Source organism: Gadus macrocephalus, chromosome 12, assembly GCF_031168955.1.
Source record: "Gadus macrocephalus chromosome 12, ASM3116895v1".
NCBI classification, from domain to species: Eukaryota; Metazoa; Chordata; class Actinopteri; order Gadiformes; family Gadidae; genus Gadus; species Gadus macrocephalus.
In genome coordinates this window covers 7,924,915-7,952,138 of record NC_082393.1, presented here as the reverse complement: position 1 = coordinate 7,952,138, position 27,224 = coordinate 7,924,915, and the positions used below count along the sequence as shown (strand labels likewise).

The 27,224-nt window shown below is 40.7% G+C and overlaps 1 protein-coding gene and 2 long non-coding RNA genes across 3 annotated transcripts; 2 read left to right on the top strand and 1 right to left on the bottom strand.

Moving 5' to 3' along the window:
- Positions 1–291: 291 nt before the first annotated feature.
- LOC132469195 (cytochrome P450 2J2-like) lies at positions 292–23,132 on the top strand. Its single transcript, XM_060067132.1, has 9 exons — positions 292–602; positions 6,440–6,602; positions 15,930–16,079; positions 16,341–16,501; positions 16,611–16,787; positions 18,018–18,156; positions 18,830–19,017; positions 19,112–19,253; positions 22,496–23,132. The coding sequence occupies exons 1-9, from the start codon at positions 402–404 to the stop codon at positions 22,669–22,671; spliced, it is 1,497 nt and encodes a 498-aa protein (XP_059923115.1). The 5' UTR covers positions 292–401; the 3' UTR covers positions 22,672–23,132.
- Positions 2,887–6,148, top strand: LOC132469198 (uncharacterized). Its single transcript, XR_009528369.1, has 2 exons — positions 2,887–3,605; positions 4,048–6,148. It is a non-coding gene; the product is annotated as an uncharacterized LOC132469198 (long non-coding RNA).
- Positions 22,766–24,895, bottom strand: LOC132469201 (uncharacterized). The gene is made up of 2 exons (XR_009528371.1): positions 23,454–24,895; positions 22,766–23,421 (listed from the first exon to the last, which is right to left on the bottom strand). It is a non-coding gene; the product is annotated as an uncharacterized LOC132469201 (long non-coding RNA).
- Positions 24,896–27,224: the final 2,329 nt, after the last annotated feature.

Sequence of the window (27,224 nt, the reverse complement as noted above, 5' to 3'; positions counted from 1 at the left end):
TAACTATTATAAATAAATGTAATTCAGGCCAAGTATGTATACTTTTTGTCAGACCAATGCTGTACGATGACACGCTTATTTAGATTAGATTTAATTAAAACCCACAAAAGTAAAAAATCGCAGTTAATGCAGAAAGTAGGCTATCTAACATAGGCCTAACATGAAGACGTTACCACGTTTGAATTCAGTTAATGAAGTAAATATAAACGGTAAACATCAGTACATTTAGGCTACCAGAAGGGAGTCAAATGTGAACCCCAATGACGCAAAATAACTGCATAGTGATTAACATTGAACAATGAATCCGGTCGGGAGCCGCACCGATCGGCGGACAGGTGTACTGTACATTGGACCCCAGGGCTTCCATTCTCAATACACCGATACGACTAGGCACTGTAGTAATGGCGGTGTTTTCTGAAATATTAGCCCTGAATTGGATGGACGCGAGAGGTGTTTTATTATTTCTCTTCGTTTTCTTGATTCTTGCTGACTATTTTAAGCATAGAAAACCGAGGAATTTTCCTCCGGGACCCTGGGCTCTTCCTATTATTGGGGACGCACACCGGGTCGAGCCCTCCAAGCTACATCTGAATTTCGACCAGGTAGGTTGGTTTTAGACCACAATTATTTGTATTTTAAAAGTCTAAAAAGTGCAATTGTGCTATTTACGTCACGAGCAAAAACAAACTTATGTCGCCTTCAAAACAGCTCGGAAGTTCGGAAGCTCTTAGGCCAATTTCCACTGGAATCGGCACGGAACCGGCACGGCACGGAACCGTCCCCAACCCGGCACTTCGTTTACGATACTTGCCTCTTCTATTTCTGAAAGTTGCCGGTTCGCTGCCGTGTCTCAGAACACGACTACAGCCCTTTTCGCATGAATATTCATGAGCTCACATCGATCCTTATGCAATTCACAGGGTATTGTAATATTATACAGTCTATATGGTATGGTATCAATAGCTAGTCAGTGGCAAAGAAGAATTGAAAGTCCGCGTCGATGCCTCGCAAGTCCAGTGTCGCGAGTGGACGTTGCCATGACATCTAGAAATCATAGGTCTACCGTATTTAATGGGTTATGTGTATGGTTGATTATAAGGTAGGCCTATGTATATATATATATATATATATATATATTATAATGTATATTATAATATATATGGTTTGAATGACTTGTGAATAATATTGTATGAATACTTATTATAATTATGCACGTCTTGAGCCATCTGTCGGAACGTGTCCGTGCCGCTTCCAGTGGGGATTGCAGTACGGAACACAGCCGCTTCGCTGCCGTGGCGCTTCCGTGCCGCTTCCGTGCCGATTCCGGTGGAAATTGGCCTTTACGTGTAGGCCTACTGTAAACCTTACCTTCTTCCGAAATAAGAGTGTTCAGGATACGCCCCTTACTTTCATTGCTCATTCCTTTTGCATTGTGGAATTATTCATCTAGTGCAGGGGCGTAGGAACGTGTTTAACATTGGAGGGGACACATATCGGAAACCTGACAGATTAATTGATGGTTCGAAGAGAAATATGTCATAAATGAACTACACTGCAAAACATTCACAAATGTATTTTATTCTTCTAAAAATATACATTTGTAAAGGAAAACACATTTTGAATGGCAGTATTGAACTGATAGCCTACATATCAAATCAATTATTTAATTGCAGGCCTTATCATACAGTTTTGTAGACTGATAAATAACATGTGAAAAATATTGATCTAAATTTGAATTCGTATTTTCTGAATACCTTTTATTTTCTTAGTTGTAGCCTATCTTATGCCTCAATGAACACACAGGCAAAGGTTAAGGTTAAAGGGAAAAACAGCATCAAGAATTTTAACATATACACCAACGGTTCTATCAACATCCTTTCTGTACCGACAGCGATATATTGATGCAGTTCTTATGACAAATGTACTTATTGTAAGTCGCTTTGGATAAAAGCGGCTGCTAAATGCCCTAAATGGAAACGTAAATGTAACTTGTTTTTAATCTCGAGTAGGCCTATGTGATATTATTCGAACATTTCCACTAACTGATTGGTGTGTGAAGGCAAACGAAAACGACATTAGAATGGATGTAATGAACTGATAAATATAAATTAGTGTGTATACTGATACAAATAAAAGCTAGATAGCACTGTAGTGTTATCCAACAGTGTCAAACGTGCCGTGACACACAAAAGGTTGAAAAACTATGGCCTAGGCAAAAGAGCCAAAATGTTTTCTTCTCCTGTCATTTGCAGCCACGAAATGCTTGCAAATTGACTTCTTGTCAGTAAGTCAAGTCTATCCTGATGGACATGACAGACAGCAACATGGTTGAGTCTGTTTTGAGACATTGTGGACCGGAGCCAGGTTTTGAGCCTGCGGAGGACACTAAAACTTCTCAGCTATTCTACTGCTGTCTTTTCATTTGAACAGCTCTAACCTGTTGCGTTAGCTGCAGACACCCGCATCTCAAACAGTCTGAGCCGTTGATGGGATGCGGCAGCTTATGGCTGTCTTGCGAGTGAGACGTATTCACGCGAGATCACGAGATCACGCGATTAGAGTAGCAGGCTGGCAGCGATCAGCAGCGGTGACAGCGGCGCTTACGTCCCCGATGGAAAGCAGGCAACTTTTCTTCTAGGCAGCGATTCGAAGGCGTTTCCAGCCTGAAGTCCTTATAACTTCCAACCGCCCCCAACCCTGCGCGCTGCCATACATGGGGCAGGTGACAAGACGCTGTGTTGCGCTTTCAAAATAAAAGCGAGTAAAATATAAAAAATATATATATATATATTGCGGTATAATTTTTTGGGGGGGACAAATGCGCCTGTCTCGAAAATTGGAGGGGACACGTCCCCTCCGTCCCCCCCGGTTCCTACGCCCTTGATCTAGTGCATCAACAATCTCCATACAGGACCTTGTATCAAGCCGGGATGTATCAAACGTCTTTTAAAAAGCGCTTTTTCAGGGGCGGCAGGGAATAGAACAGTGTCATAAATATTCAACCCACTCTCACGGAAATACGTGACACTGTCACGTCATTTAATCTATTCATTCGTGATCTGGGACACGTAATTTAAATTTTCTCGTGCCAAAAGCACAAATTTCTAACAATATGACAGCTTTTGGCCACCTGTTTCTACTTTCACCTATGATTCTGGGAAATTGTGACAATTCACAGATATATTGAATGCAGGTGCGCATACCGCAACGGAAAAAAGGTATCTGCTTCATCTCTTCTTTTTCAAATGAGTTTGAAATTTGTGCTTTTGGCACGAAAAGATTGAAATTACGTGTCCCAGATCAAGAATGAATAGATTAAATGACGGGACGTGATAGTGTCACATATTTCCGTGAGACTGGGTTGAAATATTTGGCCTGTTAAGCCCTTTGAGACTGTAATGGGGATTAAGGTCTATACAAATACATTTGAATTTGATTGAACAGTGGCCTGAAGCCTAAAGGCCTAAACACACCGCCGCCGCCGCGCTACGGCGCGCATTTCACGCGCGTCAAAAGCCGCCACCAACAGGAAGCGGCACGACGGTCGCGCTGCAGTGTATAATCAGGAAGTCACCTGTCGATCAACCGCAACAAAGAGACGATGGGTGAGTAGCCTATTGCAGCATAGTTTATTTATCTTCCATCTTTTTTGGCTGAATAATTTGAAAAATTATGTTTTCAAGCAGCAGACCAACTTAGTTTGTAGGGCACTTAATCGTTTTATTTACTGTCATTTCTTATTTATTTTATATTGTGCAATTATTCATCTACTGCATCAACAATCTCCGTATGCGCAGGACCTTCTATTAAGCCTTTTTAGTATATAGTGCAGTCACCTTTAAAGGCCAATTGTTATGTGTGTATTTATTGTATTGAGCTACTGGATGGCTTTATGGTCCCCATTGGGACCAATAAAGTAGCTATCTATCTATCCAGCTATATAGCCTTAACATAGCCACACATTTACATGTATGCAGCCAGTAGTTATCCATTTTAATTGAACACAAGCTCTTTTACATTTTATTGAGTTTTTTTTTATTTCAACAGAACAAAGAATTGCTGCCAGACAGAGGGTGGCTGCCTTTCTTCTGCTGCGCCGTAGGCGTGCAAGGAGAAGACGAAGGGTTTGGGTGCACCCCATCAATGAACGGAGACAAGAACAGGGGGTATACCACAATCTGGTCCAGGAGCTCCATGAAGATCCTGAGAGGCACCGCCAATATTTCAATTTGCCACTAGGAAGCGTGCAATGGCAGAACCGTATGGTGTAGCCTAGTCATGATGACCTATAATTTAGTTATTATCCCTCTCTGGTATAAATACTCTTGCATAATATATATAAATATAATTTTTTTTTATCCCTCGGGATAAATACAGTGATGTTATTGCTGTGCTGGACTCGGTAGCCAGTCTATTTTATTTGAGTGCTCGAGACACCTAATGTTATTTTCCTTAAATCCAGAGAGACAGTTAATTCATGATCTGATACCAGAGAGACAGTTATTACATGACAATGCATTTTTGAACTTTGCCTGTTTTTTCTTTTACTTATCTATTTTATTGCATGAGAATGTTTCTATGTGAAGCACTTTGAGTCTGCTTCATGTATGAAAAGTGCTAGATAAATGAAGTTGCCTTGCCTTCAATAAAAAAATATATATTACAAGTAATCTGGTTTCTACCTACATGGTGTGATTAGCCATATTATGTGACTTGATTAAAGGTTAAAGTTTTGTGTACTTAGTCCACCATTGTTGATTTCTCACCTGAAGAGCCAATCTCCAGAGCTATGGATCGAGCTATGTCTTTTTTGGAGTTGTCTTTGTAATGACGGGAACTTTGGTCATACAATTCGGCATATTTCTCCACCTCAAAGACCAGTCTCTCCTCATCCATTCTAGTAATTGTTTCTCACAAACAAAAGAGGGCGACATCCAGTGGTGAGGAGTAGATATAGAGGTGCCTACGGGACCCGGGATGTACGAACCAGCTTTTAAAAAGCGCTTTTTCAGGGGCGGCGACGCTTTGGAATAGAACATTGGCGTGAAGCCTAGTTGGGCGGCGCGTCGTGGCGCGCTGCCGCGCGGCTAGTCGGCACCAGTGTGGGCTAATACATCCGGAATAATGGGGGCAGACTTTTTGACGCGCCGCTTCGGCGCCGGTGTGTTTAGGCCCTGAGTCACCATTGTGATACGCTCTTTAAGCGATGCTTAAAGAGATCGACTTTCGTGTCCAAGCTAACCCAGGCTTTGAACGCAACATACCTTGCTAACCCACTAATCGAGGTTCCTAGTAAAGGCCACAGTTTTCAGAAAAGTGTGTTTCCGTTTGTTCTTGTAATCTTTTGTATAGGCAGATGACTCTGGTAGTTTCTCACAAGGATAAAAAAGTTATTGAAAGAACAATTTGCGCAGAACTTCTAAATGTTATAAAAAAAAGTTGACAGGTTATCACTTCACTTGGGTAAAACATGGGGGAGTCCATATTCTTTGGATCGAATTGCAAAAGGTCCTAGCTGGAGATTCTGAAATACAGCCAAGGAATCAGTCAGTTATCTTGGCTGTGTATTAGATTGCCACTTATCTAGTGTAGGTCAGGCTCAAAAGGAAATCACCAAAATAAATCAAAGAATCAGTTTTTTTTTTCTTGATCAAAAAACAATGTTAATTTTAGCAGGAGCTTTATTTCAGCCTTATTATGATCATGCGTGTGGCTCATGATACAATGGTGTCACGATGAATTTGAAACATAGGCTTCAGACCTTGCAAAATAAGTTAGTTAGGCTTATTTTTGACCTCCCCATGAGAACTCATCTCAAATCTTCCCACTTTGAGAGGTCAGGATGGTTGAAAATAGAGGATTGTGTATCTTAGATACAGCTGTGTAGGATACAGAGGATTGTTTATGGGGATGTGCCCAAATATTTCAGAATTTTTTTTAACTGAGTAAGTGAAGTTCAAAGGCAGCTCAATTGATTTTTTGAGACTATTTTGGGCGAAGATTATTTTCTTTATGCTGGAACTACACTTTGGAACAGGTAACCTGATACACTCCAGTCATTCAGAAACATAGGCAGTTTTAAACAGGCTTTGAAACATTGGCTTAGAAGGCATGTCTTAATTATGATCGTTGTTGTGTGTGTAATTTCTATGTAATTGTGTAAATGTTTTTAATGATTGATATGTGATTTGCTGCTACTTGCCCTCTTCTCCTGCCCCACAGGGACCACAATGGAAATAAGCCTTCGGGCTATATTGTGTCATCCCTGACTATGTGTTTTAATGTATGAAAGAGTGCTGTTCATATTTTATATCAAAATCAAAGTCAAATAAAATCAATCAACGGCCCCTCACTGTCCCTCGTCTCTATTGACTGACCCAATGTTGTCTCTGTAAAGTTTGACACTTTAAAATTACATCTTTATAACATTTTCTTTCAGTTTGCTGAGAAATATGGACCAATTTTTAGTCTTCGAATCATGGTTGGATGGGTCGTGGTTGTCAACGGATACAAGCTTGTGAGGGAAGCCTTGGTCGAGAGAGGGGAAGACTATGTGGATCGCCCATATCTGCCATTGTTGTATGAAGCGATTGGATCCAAAGGTATGTCCACCCACCTGCTTGGCATGCACACACTGCCCACGCACTCATTGCGCATGTCTGGAGCCTACCTAGCTAAACTTTATTTTCATACGAACGTAACAAGATCTGCGAGACTCTCTGGGATGAGGTTCATTCTGTAGTGATGTTTGCAATGAAAACATTGGACAAGTTGAAACTAAAAAACTAATTAATCTCTTCAGCTACTAAGCTAAGTCACAATGTTAAAGATTGAGCCCCTCCCAATAATTAGAGACTTTCAGGGCCCTATTTTAACGGTCTGAAACGCAAGTGAGAAGCGCCAAGCACAAGTAGCTTTGTGGGCGGTTCTATGTCGCTAGTTTACCGGCGCAGAAAATTACTCTTGCGCCCGGCGCAAATCTAAAAAGGGTTGGTCTGAAGTAGCCTAATTACCCGTAGGTGTGGTTTGGGCGTAACGTGCATTAAACCAATGAGAGTGCCAGCTCCCATCCCCTTTTAGAGCCATGAGCGCATTTGAATCTGACGAGTTGATATTTTGACAGCGCGTTTGCAGTCTCCGATGAGACAGATGCACATGAATTTCAAACTTCAAATGGCTCAGTTTATGGCCAAATAATATGGCCTAATTCACCCAAGCAATAAGGTTTTCTTCCACAACTTCAGAAATACTGAGTCCTCAAATAAATTTCGGCAAAGAAAACTTATATGATATAACATATGATATGCGGTAACTGTGGTTCTATTTAATGATATACGCAATACATTATAAACATTGTTTCTTATCAGTATTGTATGCAGTGTGCGAACTATACCGCAGCTTTCGGGGGGGCTCACTTATATTGTGGGTGGGGGGGCTTGCGCGTGCCTCAGAGCGAGGACTAAGGGCCCTTACATAGTCGACGCAACGCTACGCTTACACGTCCAAAAGGCTACGCGACGTGACGCTTCGGCCGCCATTAAGCGTCGAAGCGTAGCAAAACGCGTCCTCCAAATTTTTGATACGCGACGCGCCGATCCATGCAATACCAAGCGTTGTCGGTGGGGGCGATACTGCAAATATTGTACATTATTACTACTATAGGTTATATTTACAGAAGAACATATGAGAGGATGCGGGAATGTGATAAGAATGACTTGACGTCTCTTTTACTAATTATCTGTGCCAATTTATGCGAACCCTTCCACAGGGTCAAAGTGCTATTTTGATGCGCGACATCAGACAGCTGATGCGGGATTGTGAGCCATTTTAATGATCTTCTTGTCACCCGATATTCGTTCTATTGCTGGCCTTATTTGTTTTAGAATTAGCCTATTTGAATTAATTACGTAATGTTTTGTGTTCACGTTCTATGTGAAACATAAATGTTCATGTTCTGTGTGAAACATAAGTTCAGTAGCCTCTTTGAGTGAATGAAATTTGAAAGCGTGAGTGTGTAGTGAATGAAAAATGTGTGCGTGTATGGTGGGACTATTTTCTGTATTTGATAAATAAACCCCTTTTCTCTAATAATGTTGCCTACCATATAATTTCTGTGGACATTATGCGCTATAGCTTAAAGCCTTTGGCTGTAGGCCTACACTTAAATAATTCATTCATCTGTCAAGGCAATAGCTCGTTGTATAAACATTTTATATGGATATGAATTAATGAGTTTGACGTGAACCAAATTAGGTAACTTGTGTAACATGATAACTAATGAATCAAAAGTCATGCTTCCAAGTGACCAATGTATATACATTTATTGGTCAGTGCGCATACCCAATCGTAGCACATTGTACTGGTGGGGAAACACGCCAGCATCTGACAAAAAATAATCTGCCAGCTGCTCCCTGACAAGGGCCGGTTTTGGTGAGTCGGGAAGATATCGGATGACTCGCGAAAGGAGATCATCAAACTTTGGCGCCGACATCCGAAAATACTGGAAATGCCTCTCCTCGTCCATGCTTCGCATTGGAAGCACCAGAGAAACAAATTCCCCATCATGATCTCGTGTGGTATTTAAAGGGCGCACATACCACCGCCTATCTCTGCGCTTCATCACTCTTCTTCCGTAGCCACTTTGATCGGAACGTCACCTGGAACGTCCCCCCGCGAAAACACCGGTGACTCTGCTGCCACCCATGGCGTGAGTGGTGTATTGCATGTCATGCATTGCCCGCGGCGTTCGCGTATGCTGTGTAGACTATGAAAGGAAGCGCGACGCTCGCATCACTCACGTCGTTTACGCGCGTCGCTCGCGTCGACTATGTAAGGGCCCTTACTCAAAACACATCCATTATTACAAGCCTGTATGCCTACTTGCCTTATGTCAGCATATATAAGCACATATCACCTCCAACCCTCCACACACGCATCAAATCGGACTGCGGTCGAGCCAGCCACTACATTTTACGTCCGCCCATATTGCGACCTTTAGGGCCCTTACATAGTCGACGCGAGCGACGCGCGTAAACGACGTGAGTGACGCGAGCGTCGCGCTTCCTTTCATAGTCTACACAGCATACGCGAACGTCGCGGGCAATGCATGACATGCAATACACCACTCACGGCATGGGTGGCAGCAGAGTCACCGGTGTTTTCGCGGGGGGACGTTCCAGGTGACGTTCCGATCAAAGTGGCTACGGAAGAAGAGTAATGAAGCGCAGAGATAGGCGGTGGTATGTGCGCCCTTTAAATACCACACGAGATCATGATGGGGAATTTGTTTCTCTGGTGCTTCCAATGCGAAGCATGGACGAGGAGAGGCATTTCCAGTATTTTCGGATGTCGGCGCCAAAGTTTGATGATCTCCTTTCGCGAGTCATCCGATATCTTCCCGACTCACCAAAACCGGCCCTTGTCAGGGAGCAGCTGGCAGATTATTTTTTGTCAGATGCTGGCGTGTTTCCCCACCAGTACAATGTGCTACGATTGGGTATGCGCTAGGGCTGTAACGATACGCGTATCAAACCGAAAATCGCGATACTCAAAGCCACGAACCTGTCTCGCGGTGTGAGAAGGCAGAAGCGCGATATGCCCTTTCTAACTCTTCGGTGAAATTGTCCGATTGAAATTTGCTAATAATTTGTCTAAATAATAGTCTGCTGACAGCGCCCCCTCCTATCGATGCCGTAAATATGTGACGAGATGCCCTCTCTGTGATCACAGCTCTCCGTGGCTATGGAGGATTGCATTTCTCCACAGCCGTCGAAGTCCTCATATGCGATATGAACGACATTCATCCAGAGTGGGCCAAGCTTTATTCTCACTTTATTCTACCGGACTCGTTCGCTTCTTCACTAGACACACGCGCTACCGCTCGCTCTCCTCGCTCGTCCACTCACTCGCTGACGTCACTCACACACGCATACGCACACTGCCATTCTCCCGCACACACATATGCTACTCGTAACACTATGCCTCGTTATTGCGACGTTCATGTTTTTCCTCATCTATTGAAAGTTAGGCTATTAAACATGTTGCATTCTATACGGCCTGATTATGTCATTATTTAAGCTACATAGCCTAATAAGAAGCGCTAATAAGGATATTTGAATAAACCAACCAAACAGTTAAAGGGGCCCTATTATGCCTACCAGCAAAAAGCATCCTCCAACTGCAATCTTCGGTTATTTCTTTATTAATTTAGCTATACTTTAATAGTATTCTTTCGGTTCAAATCTGTTCAGTGTTCCAAATTATTTGTTATTAAATGTTACATTAAGATAATTGGTATTTAAGTGTTGTATAAATAAAATGCTTTTTAAATTTAAAAGAATCGTGGGATGTATCGAACCGTGGGTCAAAAATCGTGATACAAACCGAATCGTGAATTTGTGTATCGTTACAGCCCTAGTATGCGCACTGACCAATAAATGTATATACATTGGTCACTTGGAAGCATGACTTTTGATTCATTAGTTATCATGTTACACAAGTTACCTAATTTGGTTTACGTCAAACTCATTAATTCATATCCATATAAAATGTTTATACAACGAGCTATTGCCTTGACAGATGAATGAATTATTTAAGTGTAGGCCTACAGCCAAAGGCTTTAAGCTATAGCGCATAATGTCCACAGAAATTATATGGTAGGCAACATTATTAGAGAAAAGGGGTTTATTTATCAAATACAGAAAATAGTCCCACCATACACGCACACATTTTTCATTCACTACACACTCACGCTTTCAAATTTCATTCACTCAAAGAGGCTACTGAACTTATGTTTCACACAGAACATGAACATTTATGTTTCACATAGAACGTGAACACAAAACATTACGTAATTAATTCAAATAGGCTAATTCTAAAACAAATAAGGCCAGCAATAGAACGAATATCGGGTGACAAGAAGATCATTAAAATGGCTCAAAATCCCGCATCAGCTGTCTGATGTCGCGCATCAAAATAGCACTTTGACCCTGTGGAAGGGTTCGCATAAATTGGCACAGATAATTGGTAAAAGAGACGTCAAGTCATTCTTATCACGTTCCCGCATCCTCTCATATGTTCTTCTGTAAATATAACCTATAGTAGTAATAATGTACAATATTTGCAGTATCGCCCCCACCGACAACGCTTGGTATTGCATGGATCGGCGCGTTGCGTATCAAAAATTTGGAGGACGCGTTTTGCTACGCTTCGACGCTTAATGGCGGCCGAAGCGTCGCGTCGCGTAGCCTTTTGGACGCGTAAGCGTAGCGTTGCGTCGACTATGTAAGGGCCCTTACGGTAACTGCACAGAGAAGACCAGCTTCCGGTTTTCAAATAAAAATGAGTATTAAAAGGCAATTCTGACTGGTTGCGTTATTTATATTGACTTATTTGTTATTTATTATTATAAGGACCATTCAAAGCTAATAGAAAGAGGTGTGTCTTAATCAGCCTGTTTAGTCATAAGGTCACATGACCTGGGCGCAATTGAGAAAAAATGCTGTATTTTTCACAGAAATATTAATATATATAAATGGATCTGGCTTGCATGAGAGACATACTCCGTGAACTACAGGTTCTCTAATTAAAACTTCAGCGGAGAGACATGTCACTAGTGGTGGGCCAGGCAATGTCACCATCATTAGCGGCCTCTGAGCTGTCGGCTGTTGGCAGGCTTTCACCGGCAGCAGTCCCCGCAAGTGCAGCGGTGGTGGTGTCGGTTGTCCCCAAGCTAGCATCTGCCGAAGAACTCGCCTCTTGCTGCTCCTCAGAGTCATTTGTCTTCGACTTCTTTGTAAATCCGAAATTTGTGAGTAGGTTTCCCTGTTTTCTTTTAGACATGACTGCAAAACATGTAATACGAAATTGCCCGGGTCCAGCGGCTCTCCGATGTCTGATTTTAAGTGACGTTTAAGACATAGCGCCCCCACGCTTCAGTGAGGACAAAAATTGCATGCAGGCCGGTATCTTTATGAAGATGAAGAATCACCCTCATGCGCAAATCATACATTAAAAATAGCCACATTTTACACGTGATCCATGATTATGCAATACAAAAACAAAAAGGAAATGCATGGGAAAAAACAGCATTTCGCCAATATTTTAGAGACCCCCCCAAAATTTCACAAATCATGTTTTCAGGGGAGCTCATATCGCATTCAGTGGGGCTGAGACCCCCCAGGCCCCCCGTAGTTTGCACCCTGATTGTATGCATTATCGTGTTCCTAATAGCCTATGCATGCATCCCCTGGACTGTATTATGCATTACGTGTATAGTTGCGTGTGTTTAAACAGATGGACGCACACTCGCGCGCCCGCATTCATTAATTATTTTTCACATACACGCACGGCCACATTCATTCATTCTTTTTAACACTTACTCGCGGTAAAACAATGTTTTCTCACGATCAAATACTCATCATCATCAATCCTAAAAGTTATGGGCATGTACACAATGTCTGTGTGAAGAAAATACGGTTTGCTGTACGGTGTTTGTAGATGCATTGATTTAAAAGTACAACTTATTACCGCTGTAGGCCTATCAGCTGTTCTTTCCCAAATAATTTACCAAGAATGTGTGGCTAGGTAGTAGGGATGTGAATAGCTCCAATTTTTCATGGTCAAATAATTGGTGGTTGGCATGAACGAATAATCAATTATTCGATGTGTGCCGACATTCACAAAGGCAGCCATGGATCATCGACAAGAAATCACGCAAAACAACAACTACCTGCTAAGTAGTTCCAGTCATATTGTCTGTTCAGCCCTCAAAACAAGAGCTGGTAAATTGTGAAAAATGCATTAAACTGTAATCCGAAAACGCGGTTATATGCTATAGTCCCTACAGTATCTGTGGTATAAAGGCTGAATCGCGACGGTCTATACTTTCAACATGAAGCGTACGTATTTAACCGTGGTAAAGTTAGTTTTATATTGGACATTGGATATTCGACACATTCGAAAAATCTATTTAGCACTGGCTTCGATGGACGAATTTGTTTCAAACCAACTTAGATGTGTTAATACAAGGCATACCTATGTAAAACAAAGCTTATTTCTTTAAAAAAAAAAACACAATTTGATTTTATAAAAAAATGTAATGTTAAAAAAGGCTATAAATCTATATATTTTTTACTCTCAGAAAATGCTATAAATCTATTATGCGGCTTGACCTTTTGACCTACCCATATGAAAACACATCTGGTGAACTCAGCTAACTGCCCCACACATAACACAAAGCTTATTCTTTTCCAAAAACTCACCTTTTGATTTTATACTATTTTTTTAATGTTAAAAAAGGCTATAAATCTATTATGCGGCTTGACCTTTTGACCTACCCATATCAAAACACATCTGGTGAACTCAGCTAACTTCCCCACACATAACACAAAGCTTATTTCCAAAAAGTCACCTTTTGATTTTATACTATTTTTTTAATGTTAAAAAAGGCTATAAATCTATTATGCGGCTTGACCTTTTGACCTACCCATATCAAAACACATCTGGTGAACTCAGCTAACTGCCCCACACATAACACAAAGCTTATTTTCTCAAAATACCTACCCTGTGATTTTATATATATTTTTTACTCTCAGAAAAAGCTATAAATCTATTATGCGGCTTGACCTTTTGACCTACCCATATCAAAACACATCTGGTGAACTCAGCTAACTGCCCCACACATAACACAAAGCTTATTTTTTCCAAAAAGTCACCTTTTGATTTTATACTATTTTTTTAATGTTAAAAAAGGCTATAAATCTATTATGCGGCTTGACCTTTTGACCTACCCATATCAAAACACATCTGGTGAACTCAGCTAACTTCCCCACACATAACACAAAGCTTATTTTCTCAAAATACCTACCCTGTGATTTTATATATATTTTTTACTCTCAGAAAAAGCTATAAATCTATTATGCGGCTTGACCTTTTGACCTACCCATATCAAAACACATCTGGTGAACTCAGCTAACTGCCCCACACATAACACAAAGCTTATTTTTTCCAAAATCCCACCTTTTGATTTTATACTATTTTTTTAATGTTAAAAAAGGCCATAAATCTATTATGCGGCTTGACCTTTTGACCTACCCATATCAAAAACACATCTGGTGTAATCAACTAACTGCCCCACACATAACACAAAGCTTATTTTCTCAAAATACCTACCCTGTGATTTTATATATATTTGTGGGGCAGTTAGCTGAGTTCACCAGATGTGTTTTGATATGGGTAGGTCAAAAGGTCAAGCTGCATAATAGATTTATAGCATTTTCTGAGAGTAAAAAAAATATATAAAATCACAGGGTAGGTATTTTGAGAAAATAAGCTTTGTGTTATGTGTGGGGCAGTTAGCTGAGTTCACCAGATGTGTTTTAATATGGGTAGGTCAAAAGGTCAAGCCGCATAATAGATTTATGGCCTTTTTTAACATTAAAAAAATTGTATAAAATCAAAAGGTGGGATTTTGGAAAAAATAAGCTTTGTGTTATGTGTGGGGAAGTTAGCTGAGTTCACCAGATGTGTTTTGATATGGGTAGGTCAAAAGGTCAAGCCGCATAATAGATTTATAGCCTTTTTTAACATTAAAAAAATAGTATAAAATCAAAAGGTGACTTTTTGGAAAAAATAAGCTTTGTGTTATGTGTGGGGCAGTTAGCTGAGTTCACCAGATGTGTTTTGATATGTGTAGGTCAAAAGGTCAAGCCGCATAATAGATTTATAGCCTTTTTTAACATTACATTTTTTTATAAAATTTAACGTTTTTTTTTTTAAAAATAAGCGTTGTTTTACATAGGTAGGCCTTGTATTAACACATCTAAGTTGGTTTGACACAAATTCGTCCATCGAAGCCAGTGCTAAATTGATTTTTCGAATGTGTCGAATATCCAACGTCCAATATAAAACTAACTTTACCACGGTACGTATTTATCATTTGAAATTCGTCCGAGCCTTTATACCACAGATACTATAGGGTCTATACTAGCATATAACCGCATTTTCTGATTACAGTTTAATGTAACAGTAAGCTGACAACATCGCTAATTAACACCGCAACTGCAAATTTACTGCACGGAGATAAACATGGCAACCGGTCAATCAAATTTTCTTATGGCGATCATTCTGCGCGCACATCCGCCGTGTTGATAAACAAATAATCCCCCTATAAATGAATGGTCTTCATTTATTTTCTTTGGCAAGTGACCTTGGTATAAGCGGGATAATGCCCTTGGATACCTGTCCAACATTAGTACCTTTCGTTAATTCTTATTTATTTAAATGGGAAAAAATCTTAACGGTCCAAATGTTAAAAATCGACTTCGACCCTCGGGAACGAATAATTGAATGATCGAATATTCGGACCCATCCCTACTAGGTAGATGAGAGAAGCAAAGTGTATGTGCGAGGTGCACAAGCAACATTATGCATGCGCCCTTAAAATAGCATTTGAACAACGCGCCACTGACATTAAACCAGGTATTTCCTGGTTTGTGGCGCAAGTGGTTTCTGAAACTGCAAAATAGCACCAGGGAACGTTTGCGCCAGAACACGCCTACTCCTTTTGCCGAACCGCCCCTTGGGGCGCAAGATCATTCCTTAATTTACCGACGCGTGGCGCAGGACGGAAAAGAACGCTCTGCGCCAGTTGCAAAGGATGCAAGATAGGGCCCTCAGTATTCAAAAACTTAATTCAGAGTTGAAGGTATGGATCCTTGTTAACAAAGGGAGAGGTACGGGCCGGCCTACATTTCCTTGAGTCTATCAGTAACAGGATGGGATTTGAAAGATAAGATCATTGAAATCTTTGATTTCGATCTTTGATCATTGATTTTTTTTTATGATCAAGGCTAATATATGATTTTAAGGTATGAGCTAGATTAAATTACACACATTCCGACTCAAATCTCTGAATGCATTTCCAACAGGTCTGGTGATGTCAAATGGTTACCAATGGAGGCAGCAGAGGAGATTTGCCCTGCACACACTCAGAGACTTTGGTTTGGGTAAAAAGAGTCTAGAACCGTCAATCCAACTGGAGTGCCAGTACCTGACTGAGGCCTTCGCTCAGCAGCAAGGTAGGCCTATGGGTTGAGTTATTTGGCCTAATAAAGGCTGTAATGTTGGCCAGATGTATATTTTACAAGTTAATGTATGCATATTAATTAATTGAAAGTTGAATTTAACCGTGAACTTGACAACATGGGAAGCCAAGTGGGGTAACCTCAATGTATCAGGCTTCTGAATATTGCTGCTATTGAGCCACCCAGCCAAAAACGTTCTTACTCTAATTCTACATGCACAACTCATCTGAATAGCTTCATTCCAAATATTGTTAGGAGCACCATTCGACCCGAAAATGGGGGTGACCAAGGCGGTGTCCAACATCATCTGCTGTTTGGTGTTTGGGAAACGCTTTGAGTACACTGAGAAGCAGCATCAGACGATCATTGATGACTTCAATGAAATGCTGATCCTACAAGGAAGCGTAGGGGCAATGGTAAAGCTTTTACTTATACAGCTCCAATGTGATGAATTGCAAGGTCTTGATTCATTCTTCGTGCTGAATGGCAGACGTTGTGTGTCTAAAACCTCTGTGTTCTCTGTAGATGTACAACATGTATCCATGGCTGGTGAAGCATTTACCTGGACCTCACAGGAGGGTGTTAACTCTGTCTGCCAGACTTATATCCTTTATTGAAGAGCGGGTCAAAGAGCACAGAGTGGATCATGACCCCTCATTGCCCAGAGACTACATCGACTGCTTCCTGACAGAAATGCTCAAGGTATGTGCATGTGTTCACTTCTGGTGGGTATGACCAAGTTGCTTCACATATTGTTAAAAGGGACAGCTCAGCTCAGTGATTTTCACTAGGGCTTTCTATTATAGTGCTGTTGCGTGGCTGCTGTCTAAAGGTCTGGCCATTTTCTGAGTACCTGAGGAACTTTTTGTTATGAGGCTTTGGTAGGGATAAAAAAAAAAAAAAAGTGCTTTGCAAAATAAAGACTATGTTGGCATTTTTGCACTTGCACTAAATAGTTAATTGCGTTTGTAGCATACACTCAGATGTATACCCATTCTTGCATGCGAGTGGCTTGAATAAAAAATAAAATAAAAAGTCAGAGTATGCAAATTATTCTAAAGAGGTCTGCTCTCCGTGGGTATGCCCGCCTACTCCACTGCACAAGAAAGCCGGCTCCTTGACGAAGGGGTATTATACCCCCTTGGTTTTACACAGGCAAGGCAGTGAAATTGCAGGGCGTGCCGTGACCGTACCGGCTTGGCAGTGTAAAATGCCTAATGAAATAACAAAATGAAATAGTCTACGAAAAAAACATGTGTAACATAGCTCACCACTGAAGCTAATATAGTCACCACCGTGGTTCATACAATGAATGGCTTTTACATATATAATTGGAAGCTATTTAACAATTATTCGGCGAAGGCAAAGTGAATAGTGGGCTATGCCCCACTATTCACGCAGCCTGAGGTAAATAATTGTTGAGTATATACTACACGTGAACCCTCCAAAAATAAACAAGCTAACAATTTTTGCTGGGATTTATGTTTTTTTATTAGTGGTTTATTTGTCTTTATTACCGTGACGAAACGACCGTCACGCAATATCCCGAGTTTGAGATCTCAATCATGGGATATTGCCCAATATGCCGAGATAGCGAACCATTCCAATTGCGCCATCTTAGGAGGTTCACGTGGAGCATAAACTAACTATATATAAAGTACATACCTGTGTATAATGCCGCGTTCACACTGTACTTGTCGATGGATCTCATTGACTTTGCATGGGGCGCTCTTGAAATGCATTGTGGGTCATCCATTCCGTCGGCTCAGTTGCCTGTGTCAAGAAGTTGAGAAATATTCAACTCTCCAGGCACGTCCGTCATCCGTCGAAGGAGGTGTACAGTGTGAACGGGGCTTAACCCTAATGCTAAATCTAATGCTAAAATTCATGTTATTTTGGTGTTTGTATGTTTTCTTGCCGGATTCTTGGTAGAATGAGGCTTCTGAATCAAGATTTGACCTAGAGAACCTCAGTATTTGTTCACTGGACCTATTTTTCGCCGGGACTGAAACCACCACCACCACTCTGCACTGGGGACTGCTGTTCATGGCCTACTACCCTGACATACAAAGTAAGTGAGTATCTGCCGGTGGAAGTGAGAATCTGCCGGTGGAATAGGCGGTAAAGATGAACGCTAGATGCGACATCCCTCCATCCGTCCAGCCTTTGAATGTATATTGTTTACTTTTACTAATACTATTTTAATCAGGGCGGGGTAAGTTAACCCGTTAATTATGTGCTAACTTGCAATTTCCAAATCTGTGGCGCTACTTATTTGAATTTAACTACACTTGTAGTAACTGTTGGTTTACAATTGTACTAATTAACTGCCTGTTTACAATTCCCAAATCTGTGGTGTTCATTAAGTTTCATATTCAACCCACACTGGGTTGGGGTTCAATACAATAAAACTCCCTAAAGATCTCTTGGCCTGCTTTTTGCTTATTATGTTTATTTGGTGTGAATGATAATGTGTCATTTGATAATCTCATTTAACTTCAATTGGAGTGGATTTAAAATATAATTTTAAAAGTGCATTTAATCATGAGTTAACTCACATACAACTACTTTTATTTTGAAATATAAAAAAAAAAAAAAAAGAATTATATACGGTACATAGCTTGTTAAATAAACAGCCCCGTGTTCTGGGTTGCTGACTGCACTGGTTTCGTTAATATTGAAATTTTTGATATTTCATATTGTACATGAATATTGACATCCTCTACTTTTATTTTATCATGTAGAGAAGGTCCAGGCTGAACTAGATATCGTAGTTGGCTCATCCAGGCAACCCTCCATGTCTGACAGAGACAGCACTCCCTATACTTACGCTGTCATACAAGAGACCCAAAGGATGGGTAACATCTTACCTCTCAATGTTGCCCGTATGGCTAACAGGGACACCCCCCTTGGAAATTACACCATCCCAAAGGTAGAAACCCATTCCAAAGCCATTATTAGTTTGATCAACCTTTATTTTGAAATGGTCCCATCTGATCTCTTTATTGCCATAATTCCTCTAACAGGGCACCGTGGTGATGGCCACCCTGAACTCGGTTCTACGTGATGAGACTATGTGGGAAACGCCACACTCCTTCAACCCACAACACTTCCTTGACCAAGACGGCCAGGCTAGAAAGAGAGAGGCCTTCCTGCCCTTTTCAGCTGGTATGCATCCATACAACTTTGAGTACACCACTGAACCATTGAATTTACGATTTTATTTTGATGATGATTCATTTAATGTGAACAGGTAGATGTAAGGGGCATTGTGGTCCACCCATCTCCTCCCACAGTTGTTCACTTAGAGAAAATCGATTTGATAACTTATTTCTAATTAGGTGAGTGCTGCATGTCAGAATTGGGGATCGAGCCCGGATCTGTGAATCCACAGTTCTACTCTGAACCCAGTTAACAAAAGGGAAGGGTATAGACTCAAGTGCAGAGAGGGTTAAACTGAACGGTTGTTTATTACAAAAAGTCTTTGGGCAAAAACACAGAAGATCAAATTCCAAAACGAGGGCAAAATCCAAAAAGAGCAAAAAACCAACAGAAAAGACAAAAGTCCAAAACGTCATACCAAAGGGGCAAATCCAAGTGGGTAATCCAGAGGGCAGGCAAGCGGTCAAAACATAGGGGATCAATAATAATTTCCAAGACAAGACAAGCTTCGGTCAGAGTACGAACGTGGCACATCAAAGACTAAGCACTGAACATAGGCAAAAGCAGGGCTTAAATGCATGGCTTGATTGGTCATGTGACCGGAGCAACAAGACACAGGTGACAGGGCTAATTGGCAAAGCAAGGGAACAGACACTACTTTCTTCTTTCTTTCTACATTATTTTTAATTATCATTATTATTTTTATTATTTTTATCTTATTGTACAGCACTTTGGTCAGTGTATGCTGTGTGTAAATGTGCTCTATAAATAAAACTTACTTACTTACTTAAATAACACATGTACGGCCACTTGATGCCGCCAAAGTCCAAAGTGCAAAAAACATTATTCAAAACCATGACACTGCATGCAGCGCTCAACTATTGTTCTTCAGAAGATTTATTAAAAATTTCTTTCTTTCCTCTTTATTATTCTCTACAAATTTTGGGACCTATCCCCTTCCTCAATTCTTCACCTAGAAACTCTGTTCAAATTTTAAAATGTTCAGAATAGCTTGGAATCGCTCGTTTCTTTTCAGATTTTTTAAATATTTTATACTTTTTAAGATATTCTACTTTTAAAATACTATCTTTTTTATTAACATGGGAGTCAATAGGAGGACGGCAGAAGACGTAACTAAATCCTTTTTCAACCGTTTACCTTCGTTCAAACCATTTAACAAATCTACACACTTGTATCTTCAATAATATTCAGACAGAATTTCGATATCATTTAAATTTTATTCAGAATCATAGTTTTAGTTTCATACCGGTGTGGGTGTCAGATTGACTCGGCTGCCAGATCGACTCGGGGTCCTAGATGCGCAATAATGACGCACTTCCTTTAAACGCTGTCTTTTAAATGCGCATGCTCGTTCCGATCTCCTTTTGTATTCTAATCTATGAATAATAATCTAATGTACAAATTATTGATGCATATACTTGGGTTATATATAAAAGAAGAATCGGTTAACTCCATTCACTGAACGGGGCGATCCACTTTATTTCCAGCACTCCCAACACACAGTCAAAACAGCGACCCACACGCAGACACTTCCGTTCTCCTCCTTCAGCATAAGAGTCCCTAACAGGAACTGGGTTACAGATGCATCAGTGCTTTAAGACGTGTTTCCAATGGCTTTGTTATGCGAAAGAACGGGCTGCGTTCAATGAAATCAAAACTAAAACGGATTGAGCCTTCTTTTTATGTCCATGATTGAGCCCCGTTTATAAACGTCCCTTCCGGGTTTGTCGGTTGGTTTGTGTCGATACGTCAAGTGTCGATACGTCATCTGTAAGCGCAGGACCCCTAGTCACATTTTTTGCAGGAAATGCATTATTTCTGTTGTTCTCTTTTACAATGAAATAAATAATTGCATCCAACATTACCTGTGCCCTATACCACGAAGCTCGCTGAACATACCCAGGCTTTCTTCGGAAAACCTGGCTCGACAGACCCGCAACTCGCAATCAGAGTTAAATGGTACCACGAAGCTCACTTTAGATTCAATTAGTAGAACCAGGTTTTCCGCTTTAGGTTCAGTGCGCGTTCACGTGAAAGGGGCGTTTTTTGCGTCCTTTTTCTCACCTTTACGATAGATCAAGCAGTCTATACGAGTAGGCCTATAAGTGAAAAGATTCTGCATATTGTCTGTAAAATAACTATGCCAAATGCAGAATTGTTCGCCATTAATCCAAATAGAATGATGATGATTTAAAAATGCATAAGCAACGTCCATCCTGCCTTATTCTATCATTTAGGGAATTCACTTTAAATACACCCTATTTAAGAAATGTATCGCATGTTTTCGACCGCTGAGAGGTAGCGACTGTAGCGTAGTGGATTAGTATAAGACCCGAACGCCAGCGACCGGGGTTCAAATTTGCCGGTCTATCATCATGCATTTTACCCCCATAGATGTGGTGCCATCACGGCCTTGAAAATATGGGTTCAAGTTCGAAATAAGCACAAAAACATAATTCCATAAGCTTTAGTGAATAAGTATTCCATATGCATGAGAATTAGAACTTTTAATGCTTCACATACATTTGCATCACTTGGGAGTCGAACCCCCCGCGCAGAAATTCAAGACTGACGCGCTACCTCCACTCTAGCTCACTGTCACGGAGACACAATGCGCAACAGTAATCATTGTCTACATAAGGTCCAAAAGGACGATCAAATAACGAACACCCTCTGATGAGAATCTGTATCTCTCATGAAGAACCCCAATTTCGTTGTTTGCACAATGACAATAAAGTCTGAAATCTGAATATCGTCAGACAATGCCAAGGGATCGGTTCTGTCCTGTAAAACCCTCTGTCTCCGGAGAGACGCCTGTACGAGAAGTGCGCCGGGGTCCACGGGAACACCCACAAATGGTGACGCCATTGTCAGAGGAGGGGCTAGGAAGCTGCGCACACCGATTTAAGTAGCCGATCTCCGGCTAGACGCCGAAAAACTGCTCCCGACCAGGTTTGGTTGCGAGCATAAGTCACCATGGTGATACAGCGACGCTAAAAGAGATCGACTTTCGTGGTACAACTAACCCAGGCTTGGAGCTCAACATACCTCGCTAACCCTCTAAGCGAGCTTCGTGGTACAGGGCCCTGATGTATAATTGTGTGTGTGTGTGTGTGTGTGTGTGTGTGTGTGTGTGTGTGTGTGTGTGTGTGTGTGTGTGTGTGTGTGTGTGTGTGTGTGTGTGTGTGTGTGTGTGTGTGTGTGTGTGTGTGTGTGTGTCCTCATAGGGAAGCGGGTGTGTCTTGGGGAACAGCTGGCCAGGATGGAGCTGTATCTTTTCTTCACCTCCCTCCTTCAAAGGTTTTCTTTCTCTGCCCCCCCTGGAGAAAAGCTCAGTGTGGACCCCGTGTTTGCTACCACTAACTCTCCCAAGCCCTTCCGCCTGTGTGCCAAACCACGATGAATCCATTATCCCAAACCTTTTTCATAATTAAACATGTTGCATCAGAGCATCAGTGATACATAATTGTTATAATAAATAGATTTTGGGAATCTAAGCCGGGACAGAGGACCATTTAATCATTGTTTGAGGATTTTGTGATGATTCCTCGTTTCCATGACGTAATGATTCTGGGCACATATCGATGCGATGATTAACCAAATTTACAAGATTACAGTTTTGTTGGAATAACATGGTTAAGGACGCCAAATTAGGTAGCATAGTAGAGAAAGATACTATCAATTGTGTTTGACTACAAGCAACATTGGTTTGCTATTTTGTTGATTTTTGTTAGTGAAGGCATTATACAATCTTGAACACAATATTGTTAATCATTAGTGTGACGTTGAGCTAATTGCCCTCGTGGATGATGTGACCTCTGAAGACATTAATAGCCCAAAATAAAGCCTTTGATCAGATTCTAAGGTCTGTGTGTCATTGCATTTTTACATCCTTTTCCCACTCTAGCAATACTTAAACCTAAAAATGCATCACCTTTGCTTTATTTATTTAAGTAAGTATTTGTTTTTCTTTTTGATGATGGCGCTTTGTGTAAAAAAACGTAGCATTCAAAGTTATTTGCTTCTGAACTGGGCTTACTGTGGACAGTACATGACCGGGACGGAGTAAGGCCGTGTGACGTACAAGTTGTTCTGTGCTGTGTCCTGATTGGTTGAAGAGAAATAGGTACGTTGTTGTGTTCTAAAACTGGACCTGGCGATTTGACATGTTCAATCTCTGGCGACTCCTTGCGACGGCATCAGCCGCGCTGCAACGACCAGTTCACACTGCTGCAACTTTTCCCCTGCGACATTCCAAAACAGTCTCGTTGCAAGTCGTTGCGAGGCGAATCTTTGGTCTGAATTGGGCTTTATTGGTCTTTATATGTTCCAATTCTCACAGTTGGAATATACCCTTCTGGTTTTATACTGGGGGCTTTAAACGAATCAAAGACTGACCGCTGCTCAGGATGTAGCTCTATCTTCTTTTCACTGCCTGTCTTCAATGAGTTCTTTCTCCGTCCCCCCTGGAGAAGCACTCAATCTAAACTTCAAATGAGGCACCACACACTTTCCAAAGGCCTTCCTCTTGTGTGCAACATGTTGAAGCCAACATCCAAAGCCTTCTCATTATGATTAAACCTCGAGCACACAAAATGATATGTTAAAATCAAGTGCAAGCTGCCATTTTTGTCTATCACATTATGTGAGCCTGAAGGACCCTTTAGTCATTGTGTTGTTGATTGAGGATACTTTCTTTATGTGCAAGTTTCCATAATATTGATGCACACTGATGATATAATGTGTGTCTCTGATTACAGTGTGACAACACTCTTTTTGCTGGTTCCCTGCTTTAACCTCGGCGTGGAGCCAGTGGGCGGGCCTGAGGAAGGGGTCAGCTGATGTGGTATACCGGTTCAGGTTTGGTATAGGCTTAATAATGTTTACCACATAAACCAGTCGATCTATCTAGACTGACAGGTTGGTTTTTTGGTTTTGTTCCTCTTAATTTTTTCTCTTAGGATATTTTGGATCCTTTGGCTTGGCATTATTCTCTATCTAGTATTCACACCATTCAGCATTCCCACAGCTCAGATGTTCCATTCGTTTCGGATTCCAAAGCTAGTACCACAGTAGTAATGTTAACAAATGCCTTCCAGTTCCATTACATTATTTCAACGGAATTGAGAAAGAATTCACATTGCAAACTTGAACTGATATTTGCATAATACAACAAACATCCCTATCGACAGAAACCATCTGACCATCTATAGTTCAATGTTCAGGGCACCAGCATTCAAGCAAAAGGTTGCTATTCGATACCCATAATCACACTAATAATGCGTTAAACAAACACAACAATCACCATTTTCAAATATTGCCGCTTTACGCCGCTCTACACCCTTTCCTCTGAGGAAAGGGTGGAGGCCCCACTTTCGGAAACATGGGCGCAATCAGTGTTGCTAGATCGGATTGGCAATTTAGTCTAAAAACCGCCCAAACAGCCAAAACCCTGCCCGAATGTATTTTGCCAGAAAACCGAACAACCATATCATTTTGAAATGGTAAACACGTGAATATACACCTAAATGCAACCTAATTATTAACTATGACCTTATATGGTAAACAAGGAACATCTCATACTCAGAAAATTAGAATATCGTACAAAAGTTCATTTATTTCAGTAATTCAACTTAAAAGGTCATACTAATACATTATGTAGATTCCATGCATGCAAAGTGAGATATTCCAAGCCTTTATATGTTATAATTTTGAAGATTATGGCTTAATTCAAAATCTCAGAAAATTAGAATATTACATGAAATCAGTAAAAAAAGGATTTTAAATAAAGAAATGTTGGCCCTATGAAAAGTATAATCATGCATATGTACTCAGTACTTGGTTTGGGCCCCTTTTGCATGAATTACTGCCTTAATGCGGCGTGGCATAGATGCTATCAGCCTGTGGCACTGCTGAGGTGTTATGGAAGAGCAGGATTCTTCAATAGCGGCCTTCAGCTCTTTGGCATTGTTCGGTCTCATGTCTTTCATCTTTCTCTTGGCAATGCCCCATAGATTTTCTATGGGGTTCAGGTCAGGCGAGTTTGCTGGCCAATCAAGGACAGTAATCCCATGGTCATTGAACCAGGTTTTTGTAGTTTTGGCAGTGTGGGCAGGTGCCCAGTCCTGCTGGAAAATGAAGTCAGCATCCCCATTAAGATGGTCCGCTGAAGAAAGCATGAAGTGCTCTAAAATGTCCTGGTAGACGGCTGCGTTAACTCTGGTCTTAATAAAGCACATTGGACCAACACCAGCCGATGACATGGCTCCCCAAACCAACACATACTGTGGAAACTTCACACTGGACTTCAAGCATCTTGCATTCTGTGCCTCTCCAATCTTTCTGATTGTGAATCCTACTGAAGCAGGCTGGGAGACCATTTAAAGGCTCAGGAACTCTTTTCAGGTGTTTTGGATTAATTAGCTGATTAGAATGTGACACTTTGAGCCTACAATATGGAACCTTTTCACAATATTCTAATTTTCTGAGATTTTGAATTTGGGGTTTTCATAAATTGTAAGCAATAATCTTCAAAATTATAACAAATAAAGGCTTGGAATATCTCACTTTGCATGTAATGAGTCTACATAATGTATTAATTTGGCCTTTTAAGTTGAATTACTGAAATAAATGAACTTTTGCACGATATTCTTATTTTCTGAGTATGACCTGTATCTCTTTCACACATACACACAAACCTCACAAGGTCTGTGTAACGATCACACACAGAAAATGTGTCTTACGTAAATAAGATGACAACACAAAAAGCCATCTAAAAGGCCAATGCGTGAACGCAATAAAGACTTGAATGCAACCTAATTAACCTGATAATTAATTAGGTGGTAGACAAGGAACTTCGCGCTACCACACACAATCTTCAGGGACACGGCCACAGAACATTTATGTTTGGTACATGAGCTGAAATAAAAGAACCCTTAGGCATAATAATAATAATAATACATTTAATTTAGAGGCGCCTTTCAAGACACCCAAGGTCACCTTACAGAGCATATAGTCATCATTCAAAACTATGTAAAACAGACTAGGAATAAAAGGAAAACAGAGGTTAAACATGAATAATAATAATAATTAATAACACTCAAAGACGCCTAAAGTGAAGGGGGGACCTCACTAACCACCACCAATATGTAGCACCCACTTGGGTGATGCACGGCAGCCAATCGGTGCCAGAACGCTCACTACACACCAGCTTGAGGTGGAGAGTTAGGGATGAGGTGGAGAGTGAGTGAAAAGAACATATTTAAACACTATCGACCATATTTAAACACTGTCGATCACATTTAAACAATATCGACCACATGTAAACACTATCGACCACATTTAAACACTATCGACCATATTTAAACACTATGGACCACATGTAAACCCTATCGACCACATGTAAACACTATCGCCCACATTTAAACACTATCACCCACATTTAAACACTATGGACCACACGTAAACCCTATCGACCACATTTAAACACTATCGCCCACATTTAAACACTATCGCCCACATTTAAACACTATGGACCACATTTAAACACTATGGACCACATGTAAACCCTATCGACCACATGTAAACCCTATCGACCATATATAAACACTATCGACCACATTTAAACATGTAAACCCTATCGACCACAATTAAACACTATCGACCACAATTAAGATTGCATACATACAATCTTCCGACATTTGGAGCCTGGTTTTAACAATCCCAGTTATGAGATTAGTTATTTACAGAACTAACGTTTTTGCAGAATAACATTGTTACATAAACCAAATAAGGTTAGAAAATAGAAGAAGATAGTCCCACTAATTGTAACATTTAACCAGAAAAATAATTTGCTGAGAGAACTTTGTGTAGTTTGTTTTGAAACAAAAAAGTTGACACACAAAACATCCACAATTGCAATTCTCCCAGTTGAAAAATTACTGGTGTCGATTTTCT